Source organism: Neofelis nebulosa, chromosome 8 (assembly GCF_028018385.1).
Source record: "Neofelis nebulosa isolate mNeoNeb1 chromosome 8, mNeoNeb1.pri, whole genome shotgun sequence".
Classification (NCBI taxonomy): domain Eukaryota; kingdom Metazoa; phylum Chordata; class Mammalia; order Carnivora; family Felidae; genus Neofelis; species Neofelis nebulosa.
This window is the reverse complement of record NC_080789.1, coordinates 12037642-12055483: the sequence shown is the minus strand read 5'-3', so window position 1 is coordinate 12055483 and position 17842 is coordinate 12037642. Positions and strand designations below refer to the sequence as shown.

The 17842-nt window shown below is 43.9% G+C and overlaps 1 protein-coding gene across 21 annotated transcripts in view; it reads right to left on the bottom strand.

Annotated features, from left to right (window-relative positions):
- Window positions 1–17842, bottom strand: part of RBFOX2 (RNA binding fox-1 homolog 2) — a 287236-nt gene that overhangs the window by 183630 nt on the left and 85764 nt on the right. For 18 of the 21 annotated variants that reach the window (XR_009265356.1, XM_058741415.1, XM_058741419.1 and 15 more), the window contains exon 2: window positions 12433–12483. The exons of 2 other annotated variants lie outside the window; for them this stretch is intronic. Coding sequence is in view for 17 of the 19 variants with exons in the window: in XM_058741415.1 (XP_058597398.1) it covers window positions 12433–12483 (51 nt within the window). In the remaining 2 variants the exon portion in view is untranslated. Of the gene's footprint in view, window positions 1–12432; window positions 12484–12738; window positions 12877–17842 lie in introns of those variants that run through there. One more of the 21 variants, XM_058741425.1, reaches the window with a different exon arrangement.

The window sequence follows — 17842 nt, the reverse complement described above, 5'->3', positions numbered from 1 at the left end:
AGGCCCTGAGCGGTCAGCACAGAGCCCGACGCGGGCCTTGAACTCACGAACCGCGAGATCATGACCTGAGCCGAAGTCAGTTGCCTAACCGACTGACCCACCCAGGCGCCCCAACGTTTCTTAAAAGTAACTCACAAAATGGTAGCCAACTGTGGCTGTGAGACTATCTGCTGCTTATGCTTACTAACTACTTGGCTGCTCTAAACAACCCTAAAGAGACGAATTACCTGGTTTTGAAAACCACTAACAAAGGAATTTATAAATAGTTCCAGTGATTCATAATCCTTCATTCTTTTTGAAGGCCATATTAAACTTCTCATTACAACACAGATCAATTGCCTACATACAAAGTATTAGGCCAATCTACTGGAAAGCCAAGCAGAGAAGTTATAATCCCTCCATCTGCAAAATAATAAGGATCTGGGTCAAGAGATCCAAACTGTTCTGACAGCCTAAAATCACAGCAAGCTCAAAATGAGTCCAAACAGGCAAACCATGACTGCCAGGATGTGACAAAGAAACCATGTACAGAAGAGGGGTGAGAAGACAGCCAGCCACCATTTCCCCGCTCCCTGCTCACATCACTCATCCATCCACAGATCCAGAGCAGTATGGCTGGACTCAGAGGTAGGAAGTTACGTGATAAAAAGTCCCACTATTTCCACAAGGAAGCAGGATACGCCAACAACCACAAAATCAGACCCAGCAGAGCCCAGGGATGAGAAAAGACTTTCTAGCCTACGTGGAAAACAGAAGGTATAGGCAGTGAAACATCACATCAACCAGTAAGTCGCTCTTGACCTAGGAAATTTTTTAAAATGTAATGCTTACAAAAGTAAGTACTACCCTCCTCACTTCCACTGATGAGGACACTGAGCCTTGGAGAAGTTAAATACTTTGCTCAGTCTTCACCAAACTTCCCAAACTCCCTTGATTCGAAACTTACAGAAATGCTCAGGCAGATGGCGTGCTCGAGGAGCTGAAACGATTAGAGGCGATAAGAAAAGGTTTCATACATCCCAGTTAGATTATGACCAGGGATCTTGAAGGATACTTAGGAGTCTGCTGGGAACAGGAGAAATATTGCAAGTAAAAGGCACTAGGAAGAAATAAATATCCAGGACCGAGATGTGAAGGACTCTGAAGAGCCATGCAGCATGGAAGAGATACGTGCAAGGGGCAAAGAGCGAGCACGATGGCTGTAGAGAGCCGTGGACGTCGGCGCAGTCTGGCCAGATTCCGTTCCAGTCAGGACAGTCTGAGAACGGACCCCCTCTTTCTACTGATACTGCCAAGATCCATAATGAGTTAGGTAAACAAACTTATGCAGGCTTCACTCCCCTCACACAGGCGTATTATTCTTGGAAGTAAGGTGAAGCTATGTTCCTGAGGTAGAAATTTCAAATCTACAGCCAGAATTCATTTTACATGGTGAATTAAAAAAAAAAAAAAAAAAAAGGAGAGAGAAAGACTTAAATCAGAGACTGTAGGAACTAAATATTCCCTTATAAAAGCTTCCCTAAGGCCTCCTTCCCATAAAACTAATGAGAAAAATGATTTAATGACCCTATTACATGCCAGGAAATTTATGTATGTTATCTCTGATCCTGCAACAACCTTTCACAGTAGATACCAGTCCTATATTATAGATGAAGAAACTGAGGCTCACAGAAGGAAAAAAGCCTGCCCAGAGTCACAGAGCCTGAAGCCAGGACGCAGTCTGCGCATGCGCGTGTGTGTGTATGTCTATGCGTGTGTATCCAGAGGAATTTCCGCGAACCAGCCTTACACAGACGCGACGGTGTCTTGGTTAAAGAAGGAAAAAAAAGGCCAATGAACATGGCCGATCCTTCAGCGTATCACGTCCCTCTGGACATGCAGAAAGCAGCATAACCGCTTGTCACCACACAAAGAGCTTTCTTGCCCAAACATGCCTGCCACCAAAAATCTGGAGAAGGCTATGTTAGCCAAACACAAAGCCACTGTAAACCTGCCAGTCCTCCTTGGAGCCATCACCAGGCCTGAACAAAGACAGTCAAATGCCTGTTTCCACCGTCTCTTTCCTAAGAGAGCTACATAGAGTTTATCCAAATTTAGCAAATAAGGTTGAAAACAGTTTTGCTTTACTGGGGGGGAGGGGAAAGAGTTGTCTTGCAAAATCTCACAAAGAACTTGTATCCAAAATATATAAAGAACTCTTACAACTTAAGAGAATAAATGAACCAAATAAAAAGTAGGCAAGAGACTTGAACACATATCTCAACAAAGAAGACAAAACGAATGGCTATAAGCAAACGAGAAGGTAACTCTACATCTTTCAGTATTAGGAAATACAAATCAAAACCACAACGAGCTACCAATGCGTACTCAGTATAATCAAAAAGGTAGATAAAATCAAGCCACTTTGGAAAACAGTGTAGTAGTTTCTTCAAGTGAAGCATGAGCTTACTTACCACAAAACCCAGCGACTCCACTCCTAGAAATGTGCCCAAGAGAAACTGAAACATATGTCCACACAAAGACTTCCATGCAAATGTTCATAACAGCATTATTCATAATCACCAAACTGAAAACAATCCAAATACCCATCACCTGGTAAATGGACTGACAAAATGCAGTCCATCCATACAAAACAATACTATTTAGCAACTAAAGGGAATGATACAGTGATACACACTACAACATGGGTGAACCTCAAAAACATTATGCTAAGTGACAGAAGTCACACACAGAAGACCAGATAGGGGCGCTTGGGTGGCTCAGTCGGTTGAGCGTCCGACTTCAGCTCAGGTCATGATCTCACAGCTCATGAGTCTGAGCCCCGCATCGGGCTCTGTGCTGACAGCTCGGAGCCTGGAGCCTGCTTCGGATTCTGTGTCTCCCCCTCTCTCTGCCCCTAAGCCACTCGCATCCTGTCTCTGTCAAAAATAAACATTAAAAAAAATTTTTTTAATAAACATTTAAATTTTTTTTTAATTTTTTTTTTTCAACGTTTTTAATTTATTTTTGGGACAGAGAGAGACAGAGCATGAACGGGGGAGGGGCAGAGAGAGAGGGAGACACAGAATCGGAAACAGGCTCCAGGCTCCGAGCCATCAGCCCAGAGCCTGACGCGGGGCTCGAACTCACGGACCGCGAGATCGTGACCTGGCTGAAGTCGGACGCTTAACCGACAGCGCCACCCAGGCGCCCCTAAATTTTTTTTTTTTAAATAAGATCATATATACATCATATGATTCCATGTACATGAAATGTCCAGAAAGGATAGAGTCAGAGAGCAGATCAGCGGTTGCCTGGGACTGAGGTGAGAGTGGGACTAACTGCAAAAAAAATTTAGGAAAATTTGGGGGCAGGGGGGATATGGCAACATTCTATAACCATACTATGGCCGTGATGGCATAGCTCTACAAACTGTATAAGACCCCTGAACAAGTATATTTACATTGAATTACTTTTATGGTATGGAAATTATATCTCAATAGTGTTTTCTAAGTTCTTACTCAATATATATGTATATATATTTTCTATACACATGTATGTATATATTTGGTAACTCCAGGGGAAATGGAAAAGTATTTATGAAAGGGAATATAATCATGTTTTATGATTTGGCTATATTTAGTCACAATAATGTAATTATTATGTAACCATAAATCGGGAATAAACACTGATTTTTCTAAATGACCTTATTAGAAGGAAGGAGACCATGTCTAAAAAACTGTTAATATCTCCTCTCCAACAGCAGGCAGCCAAAATATGGTGTCTAAAATTGGTAAATCAAGAAAGAGCAGAATAAGCATGTTATTTAGACACCTGGCAGTCAGCAGCAGACGAAGTGAAATGGTCTTTCCCAGAAGGAAAAAATCTTATGAACTACGTGCAGAATGAAATGATCTAAAATGCAAGAGTAAGTCTGAAGCTGATTACATGGTTCAAGAAAAATGCTAGAACACCAGATGCTGCAGCATTTCCCAGCCCTTCCTCCACTAGAGGGTGTAAGGCAACATCGCAGAAGGCCCTAATCACCGATGGGCAACCTGATGTCAGATATTGGGGAGAAGCAACCATTTTATAATGTACCTCGCATGAAGGCTGACAGTGGGGTTCTGTACAACCTAGCAGAAAGGGAAAAAAAGCGATTTCGGACGTAATTGAAGAGCAAAGCAGAAGTATTTTTCATTAGAAGGGGGGCCAGTAAGAAAATTATTATAGGTTGTGAGATACAGAAGGGGTATGAAACAATTTACTTCCAAACCAGTCATTTTAACCCAGTCTCCAGCTGGGGCCGGGGCAGGGGGCCGGGGGAGTAAAATTTCTCATTCAACAAATAAGTCCTAGTTAGAACTGATATTAAAGACAGCAAATAATAAAGCCATTGCCTAGAGAGTTCTAAGGCTGCTTTTTTTGTGGCTCCTCCTAAGATTCAATTCTTCACAGCAGCCAGAATATTGTTTTTAAAAATGTATAATGAATCACGTCACTTCCCTGCCTAAAACCTTTCAAAATCGTCAACATCAAACAAGATAATTTTAATTTATGCATTCAACAAATATTTATTGATCTCCTCCTACATATCAGGCTCTGCTCTAAGCAAAGTCACAGCTTGCACAGCACATTTTAGTGGGAGAGATACACAATAAAGTATGCGCACTACATAATTTCAGATGATGGCAACAGATCTGAAGAAGGTCAGGTTGTATATCTGGGTATCTTTAGGCGAGTATAGTCAGGAAAGACTTCCCCGAGGAGTAAATTTTGTACCTGTGGCCTGAATGAGAAGACAGTGAGCATCTGGGCGAAGAGTACTGCGTGTCTGAAGGTAGAGGAGACAGTGGCTCCACACTGAAGCCGGAATCAAGCTTGTTCAAGAATGCCCGGCGAGGCCAAGGCCAAGTGTACATAAGAGAGCTTCAGGAGACGGAACCACAGAGGCAGGCAGTGGGCTCACGTAAGAACACTCCCTCTAGCCATACAGTGAGATGTCATTCAACCAAAAATGGAATGCAGTACTAACACGCGCTACAACATGGATGAACCTTGAAAACATTATGCTCAGTGAAAGAAGCAAGTCACAAAAGACCAGATGTTATATGATTCCATTTCCGTGAAATATCCAGAACAGGCAAATCCAGAGACAGAAAGCAGATGAGTGGTTACAGGGGGATGGGGCATAGAGAAGTGACTGCTAAAGTATATGGAGTTCTTTAAGGTTGCATTTTTTTTTAATGTTTATTTATCTTTAACAGAGAGAGAGAGAGAGAGAGAGAGAGAGAGAGAGAGAGAGCGCACAAGCAGGGGAGGGGCAGAGAGAGAGGGAGACACAGAATGCACAGCAGGCTCCAGGCTCTGAGCTGTCAGCAGAGCCGGATGCAGGGCTTGAACTCATGAACCGCGAGATCACGAACTGAGCCGAAGTCGGACACTTAACCGACTGAGCCACCCAGGTGCCCCTAAGGTTGCATTTTTAAGGACAACAATCATGAGAATTTTGTTTTTCAAAACTACAGACTGCAATCTATTAGTGGGCCCCGGAAATCAATTTTGCTCAATTGCTGGTCACAACCAACAATTTTTTTAATGGAATGGAAAAGAACGGAAAATGCTTACAGTACAGTAAGGGTAAGTACTATTTGGAAGACTAATTCTAAGTTACATTTGTGTGTCCGTGTGTGTGTGCGCGCGCATGCACGCACGTGCTGGGTCATGATGTAAAAAGTATTACTTTACTAGTGGTTCCTGTCTTGAAGCTTCAAAGCAGCACCAAGCTAGAATTCGAACACTCTCCCCATGTCCTCTGTTCCAATTATTCCCAAAGGAGGAAGAGCAGCACCATTTCTTTGCATGAAAACAAATGAATATGACAGAAAATGTGTTTGCTATCATCCATGGCTCCCAATCAATACCTAAAAGCCCTGAAAGTTCATTTATAAAAACCTCTACTAAAATCAAGTTCATCCCGGGGATAAAAGGAAGAAAAGGAAAAGTCATTAAATTCTTAAGAAAGAAAATGCTTTTGAAAAATAAATCCCCTAGGTCATTTTTAATCTATCCTCTAAATTAAAAGTATGGCTGCCACTCCCAATTGAAATCTCTAACGGTCAAAGTCACATCTTTGAACATCTCCTTTGATACTCCCCCTTTGTTTCTGTGAATCACCTGAACATGTCCACACAGTGGCTTTTCAACAGAATTTTAGAAAATCAAAGGAAAATAATTTTAGCAAGCCACTGGCTAGCATTTTAAAAATAAAGAGCCTAACACCATGACATTAATTTTTTCTTTATATTTACAAAATACTATATAAGTACAAAAAGACAAACTGTGGACCAGAAGCTATTTTAGCAAATAAGACAGGAAGAAAACTTGACAGAAATAAATTACTCAAGGGACCTCCAAGTCACATGAAGCCTTTTCATGAGGCTCCATTCCCTAATGATTCCATAATATCTTGTCACACTAGCAAGAGAACATCCCCATTCAGAGAAGAGAAAACACTGACAGAAGAACACAAAAGGGAAACAAAAGACATGGAGGCTGAAAATCCAGGGTTCAAGTCCATTTCTGCCACCTCCCCTCTATGTGACACTGGGAAATCCATTTAAAAATCTCTGCACCGGGGGTTGCCTGGGTGGCTCGCTCAGTTAAGCTTCTGACTCTTGACCTTGGCTCAGGTCATGATCTCACATCATGATCTCACGATTATGAGATCAAGCCCATGACGGGCTCCCCATTGAGCAGAGAGGCTGGCTTGGGATCCTCTCTCTCTTGGGCCACCTGGGTGGCTCAGTTGGTTAAGCGTCAGTCTTAGGCTCAGGTCATAATTTCACAGTTCACAGGTTCAAGCCACACCATGGGCTCTGCACTCACAATGCAGAGCCTGCTTGGGATCCTCTGTCTCCCTCTCTCTCTCTCTACCCCTCCCCCGCTCACATGCTTGGTCTCGCTCTCAAGATAAAAAAACTTAAAAAAAAAAAAGGTACTCCCTCCCCCTGCCCTTCTCCCACACATGCACAAGCACATGCTCGCTCGCTCTCAAAAAGTAAAAATACAAAAAATAATTTTTAATCTCTCCACTGGTTTTCTTATCTGTAGAGATAATAAAACCCAACCTACCTAGCAGAGCTATTGTGAAGACCAAAACTCAGCAAACATGGAAGCACACTGTAAAGTACTTTACAACGTTAGTTTTTTTAACATTTTAATACTGTCACTTCCATACCCGACTCAACACCTAAACCCAACCAAGAGTCTGTTCCCTCTCTCACCTCAAAAGCGAATGATAAGGTTTCGCTCCTGCGCGGGCTACATGTGAGGCAATACACTGTGCCATAATCTCAAACCCCGATCACATCAGTTAAGAGGACATTTGCTAGGGGCACCTGGGTGGCTCAGTCGGATGAGCGCCTGACTTCGGCTCAGGTCACGATCTCGTGGTTGAGAGTTCGAGCCCCGCGGCGGGCCCTGTGCTGACAGCCTGGAGCCTGCTTCCGATGCTGTGTCTCCCTCTCTCTCTGCCCCTCCCCCAATGCTCTGTCTCACTCTGTCGCAAAAATACATACAAACATTAAAAAAAATTTTTTTTTAAAAAGAGGACATTTGCCAGAGTTCTTAATTTTTTCTTAAGTTTATTTATTTTGAGAGGGAGACAGAAAGACACAGAGCGAGTGCACCAGTGGGGGAGGGACAGAGAGAGAGATAGCGAGAAAGAGAGCGAGAGCGAGAGCGAGAGAGAGAGAGAGAGAGAGAGAGAATCCCAAGCAGGCCCTGAGCTGTCAGCACGGAGCCCGACACAGGGCTCGATCTCACAAACCGTGGGATCATGACCTGAGCCGAGATCAAGAGTCGGACGCTAAGCCACCCAAGCCACCCAGGTGCCCCTATGGTTCTTGAATTACAGCTGAGGTGGCTACACACCTCCGCTCATCCCAGTTTGCACGGGGCTGTTTCAACATAAGCATCACGTTTCACTCTCGAGAATGTCCCAGCTAGAATGGCGACTTATATGGTCACCCTGATGTAGCAGATGTAAAGTTGTGGCACCAAGTGATGGCGAGGGGATGGACTCGGGACTCACACTGTGCTCTCCGGGAGTTCCCTGAAAGCTGTCCTAAATAAATGAACAATGTCAGCAAAAACAGTGAGCTTGCTGTGTAGAACTGAGGCCCTCTCTAATCAGATTGCTATTCCTAAGCCCCTCCTATCCATAAACCCTGGAGCTAACACACACAAATATTCTCTCATTTAAAAATACCGCAAACCCACAAAATATTCCAGACCGAACCAATACTCAAATAAGCATCTGCGCATATACCTAAACCACAAAGAAACAGCTACGAATGTAAACCACTGTATCGTATCATCAACCCAAACTGCACGGCTCGGATGAGACACTCAGTCAGACTTTCTGAGCTGGTTTTCACTTTGCAAATCTGGACAATGTCTGTCTCCTCCACTCCCACACGGAGCTCGTTAGCAAGCACAGTGAAGTGCTCGGGAGAGCTCTATGAGCACAGCGGACTGTCACCCCATAAAACTTGCTAACTGACTGGGAAAGAAGGCTGAGGGAACGGCACATAAGAAAGCACAACCTCGGGGCGCCTGGGTGGCGCAGTCGGTTAAGCGTCCGACTTCAGCCAGGTCACGATCTCGCGGTCCGTGAGTTCGAGCCCCGCGTCAGGCTCTGGGCTGATGGCTCGGAGCCTGGAGCCTGTTTCCGATTCTGTGTCTCCCTCTCTCTCTGCCCCTCCCCCGTTCATGCTCTGTCTCTCTCTGTCCCAAAAATAAAAATAAAAAACGTTGAAAAAAAAAAAAAAAAAAAAAAGAAAGCACAACCTCTACGAGCTGGCGGGTGGTTTTTCCCCTCCTCCCCTCCACAGGTTTCCAATTCAAATGTGTTGGCGGGAGCTTACGTAACAGGATGAAAAGGACCACTGAACAGTGGTATATTGGTATACTTAGTGTTAAGGAAGCCAGGGGTAATAATCCTTAAGCAGGGATCATGGATTCCTAGATCTGTGGTTGAGCTCCAAGAGGCCTACGAAGCCCCCAGGCGACAAATGAGGTACAGGCGTGAGCAGGTGCTCGTGCACACGACCACATTCTTGCCTGTGTGAGTCAGTGATTCCCCAGCACAGAGGAAAGGGCCCTCACAAAGAGAAGAAAATTTCAGTTCTTTTGCAGCTACTACCTTGTATGGTTTCCTCGAAGAAGTCACTTTACCTCTGGGTACCTCAGTTTCCCGCCTCTGTTTTATCTACTTCAAAAGGTGGCTGTGAGGACGAGGGGGGAAAACACGGATGACCGTGCTCTAGGAAGATCAGGATTGTAACTGTCTCTTAAAATCACCATGAGATGCTGATACAAATCCTGTCTGGGGACGATTCCTATCTGTTTAGAAAGGAACGGCAACAGAATAAGGAAGGCAAATAAAGACACACAGTTAAAATTCACCTTCACTCCACCCCCCCCCCGCCCCCACCCTGGATTTGCCGAGCCAGACCAGTCTGGGGAGATGTAAAGATCACAAGTGCGGTTTCTGCCCAGCTCAGACCGCTCAGTGACCAGCGCTGCACACTGATACATGTCCCCCAAATCTCAGTGCACAAAGTGAGAGTTCACAAGGTTAGGCGCATTAATTAGCGGGACTCATTTGGATTCTGTATTCATCAAATACAACAAGCAGCCATTCAATATTTGCCTGTTTGCACTGCTCTAAGATCTCTAATTCAAAGATCCAGTCAGAGAACAAAATAAAGCCCAAGAAAATAAGCTAATATAAACCTGTCACCATCGGAATGTGCCTGAAAGTAAATTAGCAGCTTTAAACCTTGGCAAAAGGGTCTGCGCAGGCCTACAGCAGAGACAGTATTGAGTGATAAACGCGCAGGTTACAGAAGTGCAGCCCTACCGCAAGAGAAAGGAAAAATAAAGTAGTTCCAAGCAACAAGACTACTTCTACGCTTTAACAAATTCCTCTTAATTCCTTTTGCTTAGTTTTTTATTGATCTGTAATCCTCACAGGAAGAACACAGCATTATACAGTACCTTTCAGATCCTTTTAAACTCAGTACGTCTATTCCCATGCTTTACTTCAATTAGTCTTACCTTCCTACATCTAAAATAAGCCGACATCCAGGGGTGCCTGGGTGGCTCAGTTGGTTGGGCGTCCGACTTCGGCTCAGGTCATGACCTCGCAGTTTGTGGGTTCGAGCCCCGCATCGGGCTCTGGGCTGACACCTTGGAGCCTGGAGCCTGCCTTGGGATTGTGTCTCCCTCTCTATCTCTGTGCCTTCCCTGCTTATGCTCTGTCTCTCTCTCTCAAAACTAAACATTAAAAAAAATAAAATAAATCTAAATCCAAAATAAGCAACATTTTATAAATAAGTAAACATATGCGTCGATATGCAAGGGTAGACAGAGACTGACCATGATCCTTTGTATTCGAAGGGTCCTAGGTGAAAAGTACAGGATGAAACGGAACGTGTCACTACTTTTAAAGTAGCCCACAGGACTGCAGTTCTCGACAGTGGCTGCAAAGCAGCATCGCCTGTAGGTATTTCTAAATAGGTGAACGACTAAATGCACTTTTAGACCCTGGTTACAGAGTCTCTGGGGGCTAGATCTCTAGGCAGTAGTACCTTCCCTGATATGTGACCAAGCTCTAGAACTACTATCAAAGGGCATAAAGTTCACAGCTTGTTACAAGAGCTCCAGAGCAGACCCAAACCAGAAAGAAAAAATCCTCTGACTTTAGATTTGAGGGGCGGCTGGGGGGGCTCACTCGGCTGAACGTCAGATTCATGATTTTGGCTCAGGTCATGATCCCAGAGACACGGGACTGAGCTCCACGGCAGGCTCTGCACTGAGCACGGAGCCTGCTGAAGATTCTTTCTCTGTCTCCCTCCGCCCCTCTCCCCCATTCGCGCACTCTCTCTCTCAAAATAATATGAACAAAAAATAAATGAAAAAAAAAAAAGATTTGAAGTAAACGACTGTATCTTTTTACAAAAGCTTCCCTAGGGACAAACTTCGATCCCAACAGTGACGATCCCCCTGGGAGATAAACACAGAGATGAACAACATCTTCCCTCCCCCTGTTCCTCCCCACCCTAACTGGGGCCAGTCAGTCTGACACCAACCCAGCACCCAAAGTGCAAGAACGGGGCAAATACTCGGAATACTGAAGGCCACTCAATAGATGACCACTGATTATGGTGCCAACCTAGTTTTCAAGATCAGCTCCAGGGGCTCCGATGAGATTCAATTAATTTCTGGAAACAGGAACTACGTCAACCCTTTAGTTTAACACTCTGATGATACAATGTCCCTTGGACAAGCCTAAAACTGGGGGCTTTTTTGGACAACCCTATGAGGAAGTTGGATAGACATTCAAAGATAATCACTAGAGGTAACCTTTCAAATCTCCTGGAGAATATCAATATGCCCAAACAGCAAGGAGGCAAATTTCAAAAAAAAAAAAAAAAAAAAAAAAAAAAATTTTTTTTAATGTTTATTTATTTTGAGAGGGAGAGTGTGCAACCAAGTGGGGGAGGGGCAGAGAGACAGGGAGAGAGAGAGAATCCCAAGCAGGCTCTGCACTGTAAGCGCAGAGTCCAGTGCAGGGCTTGATCCCATGAACCATGAGATCCTGACCTGAGCCAATATCAAGAGTCAGACACTTAACCGACTGAGCCACCCAGGCGCTCCGAGGAGTAAATTTCAGAGGGTAGGTACCTCAGGCCACACCATTTCTCTGAGGCAGCAGTTACCTGTTCTTCTACCCTAACTCATCTTCAGCCCCACCTGCCCAAGGTTTCAAACAGCAGAAGCACAAGGAAGGCATTTTATACATTCACCTAAATCACCCAGAGGGCGTCTCATAGGAAGCAGTGCTGCTCTAACCCACACTAGGGCCTGGGCTTTTTTCCAATCATGCTCCCAATGTAACAAAGAAAGGCAGCAGAAACTTCCCTCTCTCAAGCTAGTCTTCCTGATTAAAACCGTAAGGTTGAATTCCCCCAGGAAGGAGAATGGAATTTTTTGTTGCAGATTATTGCAAGGACTCAAAAAAATCTGTGCAGGCAGGAGCTAAGTGGCAGAGAATTAAGAGACAAGTCCAGCACTTAGAATTATGAAACACCAAGAAAACCAGGTTACAAAATTATTGTAACAGCCTGGAGAAGAGAAAACAAAAGCGGTTATGTCTGTGCGTGCCTGATTTTTTTCCCCCATAACACCCACAATTTCAGAAACGCGATTACAATTCTTTTAGGATTAAGACATGTATTTTATTTGTATCTTTAAATGTAAATGCACTGCTGAAACTAACCACGTCACTCTCCAAAATACTTTCTGGAAATGCTCTCTACCAGAGCATCCTTAGAACGAACACACTCACATACACACACCCCATCTGACACAGCAGATACCAACCTGGCTGTCCCGTGCTGGGAATCCATGATAACCTGGAGTCAGAGGCTCGTTCTAAGAGAAAAAGAAGAAAATCAACTATAAGACAAAATAAAATGTTAAGGAGCATCAAATCATCCAAACTGATCAAATATAAATTCCTGCAACAGTCCTTAAGATGTTCTATCACTATATTCCACTCTAACTGTACCCCTGCCAGCAGCCTCTACAATGGCAAAAACGAAACCAAGCAAACATAGTATTTGCTTCAAAACACCATTCATAAACTCTATTTTCCTCGTTCAGCTAATTGTTTCCTTTTCAGTGTACCTCAAACGGGGAGCCAACTGAGATCTGGGGCAAATCAACTCCTAACTGTGAGACTTTAGCATCCCTGGCCCTTAACCACTGAAAGCCACCAGCAATCCTGAACACTAGGACAACCAAAAACATTCACACATTTCCAGAAGTCTCCTGGCTCAACAGTACCACCCCTACTTGGTCTGGAAGTTTTAGCCACACCCCCCTGTCAATATGCATTCCTTCAGTTCTTTGAAACCTACATGAAATCCCTTCCTCTATCACCCTCTATGACTCTAGAGACCCGAGTGACTCTGAACATGTATAAATTAAAATGCATTGAGGCTATTTGTACAATTTCCTTTTCATATGACATATGCCTTAATCAGATTTTTGTAACAGTATACCATAGTGAGTGTCTCATCTTCACATTAACCACTAAATCAAAATCCTGAAGGGCAAGAATGACAGTCAATAAAAGCTATGCAAACCCTATTAGTATAAGGTGATATGATCTGAGCACTCATTCATGGCTTGACCCATTCAATGATTCAGTCAACATGTACTGAACACCTAATATTTTTCAAGTACTGTTAAATGACTGATAGTCATCAGTAAGAAAGGTAAGGGACACAAGGCCCTTGTCTTCAAGTGAACTTTTAAATGGGAAGAGATACACGTGCCCATAAGAGTGTAAATGAGAATATGCTTTTGTAATTTTTTTCAACGTGCTCAACACCGCTCCCCGGAAGACGCTCATCCTCTTCTTCCATCCATTTATATTTTCATTCAGACTAGCAGATTAACAAGGTAAGAATTTTCACGGATGGGACGTTCACATATGGCAAGAGAGCGCTTTCCAACCAATGGTACATCTGCTGTGATTATATCCTTACCTTTGGTTATCAAATACCCGCCCTGTTTTCAAAAACATGAAAGCAAGGAGCCAACATAAGCCCACTGCAGAGACACCTTGTGTGTTCATCGTGGTTTCCCTGCAATCTAGCACAGCGTCTAACACGTGGTGGGCACACAAAACGATGCAGAAATACATACATGGAGCTCAACAAGCAAAAGTTATTTTGCCATCCATCACTGATTCAATCATAGACAATCCAAGTTCTCCTTTTTGATTCCTTAGTCTCTGTTCTGGATGTTTATAAATGAAGTCTCCGCAGAGAAAGCACATCAAAGATAACAGCCTTGAAAAATTATAGGTACCATGGGGCGCCTGGGTGGCGCAGTCGGTTGAGCGTCCGACTTCAGCCAGGTCACGATCTCGCGGTCCGTGAGTTCGAGCCCCGCGTCAGGCTCTGGGCTGATGGCTCGAAGCCTGGAGCCTGTTTCCCATTCTGTGTCTCCCTCTCTCTCTGCCCCTCCCCCGTTCATGCTCTGTCTCTCTCTGTCCCAAAAATAAATAAAAAAAATAAAAAAAAAATTTTTAAAATAAAAAAAAAATTATAGGTACCAAAACAATCCCGAGGAAGAGTAAAGCAGAAGGATTCATGTTTCTGGATTTCAAAGCTTCCTGCAAAGCTACAGTCATCAACATAGTGTGATCCTGGCCTAAGGAATAGACATACAGATCAATGGGCTACAACTGAGAGTCCAGAATCAAACCCTTAAAACTATAATCAACTGATTTTTTAAGAGGATGCCAAGAAAATCGAAGCAAGAAAGAACACTCTTCAACAAATGGTGAAACAAATGGATACCCACATATCAAAGAATGAAGTTAGAACGCTATCTCATCCCATACAGAAAATTAACTCAAAACAGATCACACACCTAAAACCACAAAACTCTTAGAAGAAAACACAGAAGTAAATCTTCACGATTTCTCGTTAGGCAACAGCTTCTTCAGTATGACACCAAAAACACCCGTGACAAAGGAAACAACAGATAAATTGGGCTTCAACAAAATTAAAAATTTCTGGGGCTCAAAGGACACCATCAATTCTGGGAATCTCCCGCCTAACATAGTGATTATAGTTAACAATACCGTATTATATACTTGAGAGTTGCAGGGCGCCTGCGTGGCTCAGCTGGTGAAGCGTCCAACTCTTGGTTTTGGCTCGTGTCACAATCTCACAGTTTGTGAGAGACGGAGCCCCGCATTGGCTCCGTGCTGGCAGCGGGGATCCCGCTTGGGATATTCTCTCTCCCTCTCGCTCTCTGCCCCTCCCCCACTCAATACAACTAAACTTTAAAAAAGAAAAAGAAGGGGTGCCTGGGTGGGCTCAGCCGGTTAAGCGTCGACTTCAGCTCACATCGTGATCTCACGGTTTGTGAATCTGAGCCCAGCATCGGGCTCTGTGCTGACCGTGCAGAGCCTGCTTCAAATTTTCTGTCTCCCTCTCTCTCTGCCCCTCCCCGCCCTCTCAAAAGTAAATAAACATTAAAAGGGAGGGGGGGGGGCACCCGGGTGGCTCAGTCGGTTGAGTGTCCGACTTCGGCTCAGGTCATGATCTCATGGTTCGTGGGTTCAAGCTCCGCGTTGGGCTCTGTGCTGACAGCTCGGAGCCTTCAGCCTGCTTCAGAGTCTGTCTCTGGTTCTCCCTGCCCCTCCCCCACTTGTGCTCTGTCTCTAAAATAAATAAACATTAAAAAAAAAAAAAAAAAAGCTCCTAAAAAAACAGATCTTAAATGTTCTCACCATAAAAAATAAATGGCAATTCTGTGACATGAGGCTGGTGTTAACTAACACTGTGCTGGCAGTCACTTCCCAATATATAAATGTACCAAATCAAAACCTTGTTTGTACACCTTCAACTTATACATGGTTATGGGTCAACTATACTTCAATAAAGTGAGGGGGGACTCCACCAAGTAAATGAAAAGACAACTCACAGAATGGGAGAAAATACGGCAAGTCATATGTCTGGTAAGAGGCCTGTATTCAGAATACATACAGAACTCTTAAAAAGACAACCCAAGGGGCGCCTGGGTGGCGCAGTCGGTTAAGCGTCCGACTTCAGCCAGGTCACGATCTCGCGGTCCGTGAGTTCGAGCCCCGCGTCAGGCTCTGGGCTGACGGCTCGGAGCCTGGAGCCTGTTTCCGATTCTGTGTCTCCCTCTCTCTCTGCCCCTCCCCCGTTCATGCTCTGTCTCTCTCTGTCCCAAAAATAAATAAAAAACGTTGGAAAAAAAAAAAAAAAAAAGACAACCCAAACTTTAAAATGGGGAAAGAATGGGGCGCCTGGGTGGCTCAGTCGGTTCAGCGTCCAACTTCGGCTCAGGTCCTGATCTCACGGTTCATGAGTTCGAGCCCCGCGTCAGGCTCTGTGCTGACAGCTCGGATCCTGTGTCTCCCTTTCTCTCTGCTCCTCCCCTGTTCACACTCTGTCTCTCTCTCTCTCTCTCTCTCTCTCTCTCTCTCAAAAATAAATAAACATTAAAAAAAAAAAAAAGCTATAAAAATAAAACGGAGGATTTCCATAGGAAGTTCTCCAAAGATGTACAAATGGCCAGTAGGTACATGAAAAGATGCTCAATATCTTTAGTCATTAGTGAAATGCAAATCAAAACCGTAATGAGAAAATACTTCACACCCGTTACGGGAACAAGATAAACTTCAGTGAGGATGTGGAGAAACTGGAATCTCACACACTGCTGGCAGGAAGGTAAAATGGTACGGGCACTCTGGAAACAGGCCCGCAGTTCCTCCAAATGTTAAAACAGAGTTACCATATGATCCGGCAACTCCACTTGGGGTAAGAAAGAAAACCGAAAACACATATCCACATAAAACCTTGTTCAGAAATGCACGAAGCAGCTTTATTCCATAATCGCCAAAAAGTCGAAACAATCCAAATGTTCACCAGTTGCTGAATGCATAAGTAAAGTATGATACATTCATAACAATGTTACTGGGCAATACAAAGGAATGAAGTGCTGAGACAAACAGGTAATCTTGAAAACACCATGCTAAGTGGGGGGAAAAAAAACAGACAAAGGCAGCAAATTGTATGACTCCATTTATATGAAATATCCAGCATGGACAAATCCATAAAGAAAAGAGAGTAGCGGCTCTAGGGGATAAAAGGGCAGAATGGGGAATGAGTGGTAACAGGTACTGAGTTTGTCTACGGTAGTGACAATGTTCTTGAATTAGTGATGACAGACGCACAACTTGATGATTATACTAAAAACTGCCACAACACTAAAAACTACTAAAATCAATTTAAAAGGGTGAGATTTATGGTCTGCAAATTCTTTTTTATATTTTTTTTAGCGTGTATCTATTTTTTTGAGAGAGAGAGAAACAGTGCAAGTGGGTTAGGGGCAGAGAGAGAGGGAGACACAGAATCTGAAGCAGGCTCCAGGCTCTGAGCCTGACACGGGGCTCAAACTCACGAACTGTGACACCATGACCTGAGCCAAAGTCGGACACTTAACTGACTGAGCCACCCAGGTGCCCCTTTTTTTTTTTAATTTTAGAGAGTGTGAGAGTGGGGAAGGGGTCAGGTGGGTGGTGGGGGGAGGGGTAGAGAGAGAAAGAGAATGAATGAATGAAATCTTAAGCAGACTCCACACTCAGCATAGAACCCAATGCAGGGCTCAATCCCAGCGTCCTGGGATCATGACCTGACCCAAAATCAGGAGTTGGACCTTCAACCACCTGAGCCACCCAGGAGCCCCATGGTCTGTGAGTTCTATGTCAATCAACCTGTTATTTAATAATAGTAATAACAGGCAATCTAGCTACTTTCACACTAATTTTTACAGGGGAGACATACAGCTTAGACTGTGACAAAAAGAACAGGGCTCTTCTGAAATCTACAAGTGCCTTATTTGTTCTAGATTCTATAATTCAATTCGACATCATTCCCTATAAATATTAACAGTGATGATGATAAAGGTGATGATAACTGCTAGATATTGAACATTAAATCCAGGTATAGTCTCAGGATGGAAGGGAAGAGGAAGAGAAAACAACAAAGAGGAGGAGATAATAAAGCATAGGTACTAAGTGGGAAAAAACTATCAACCCAGGTCTGCTGGATTCCAAAGCCCCTGTTATTTCCATTTCATCAACTTCTCTTTTGTAATAACCACTCCACAATATTTAAGAAAGCAATGGAAGGGTGCCTGGGTGGCTCAGTCAGTTGAGTGCCTGACTCTAGATTTCAGC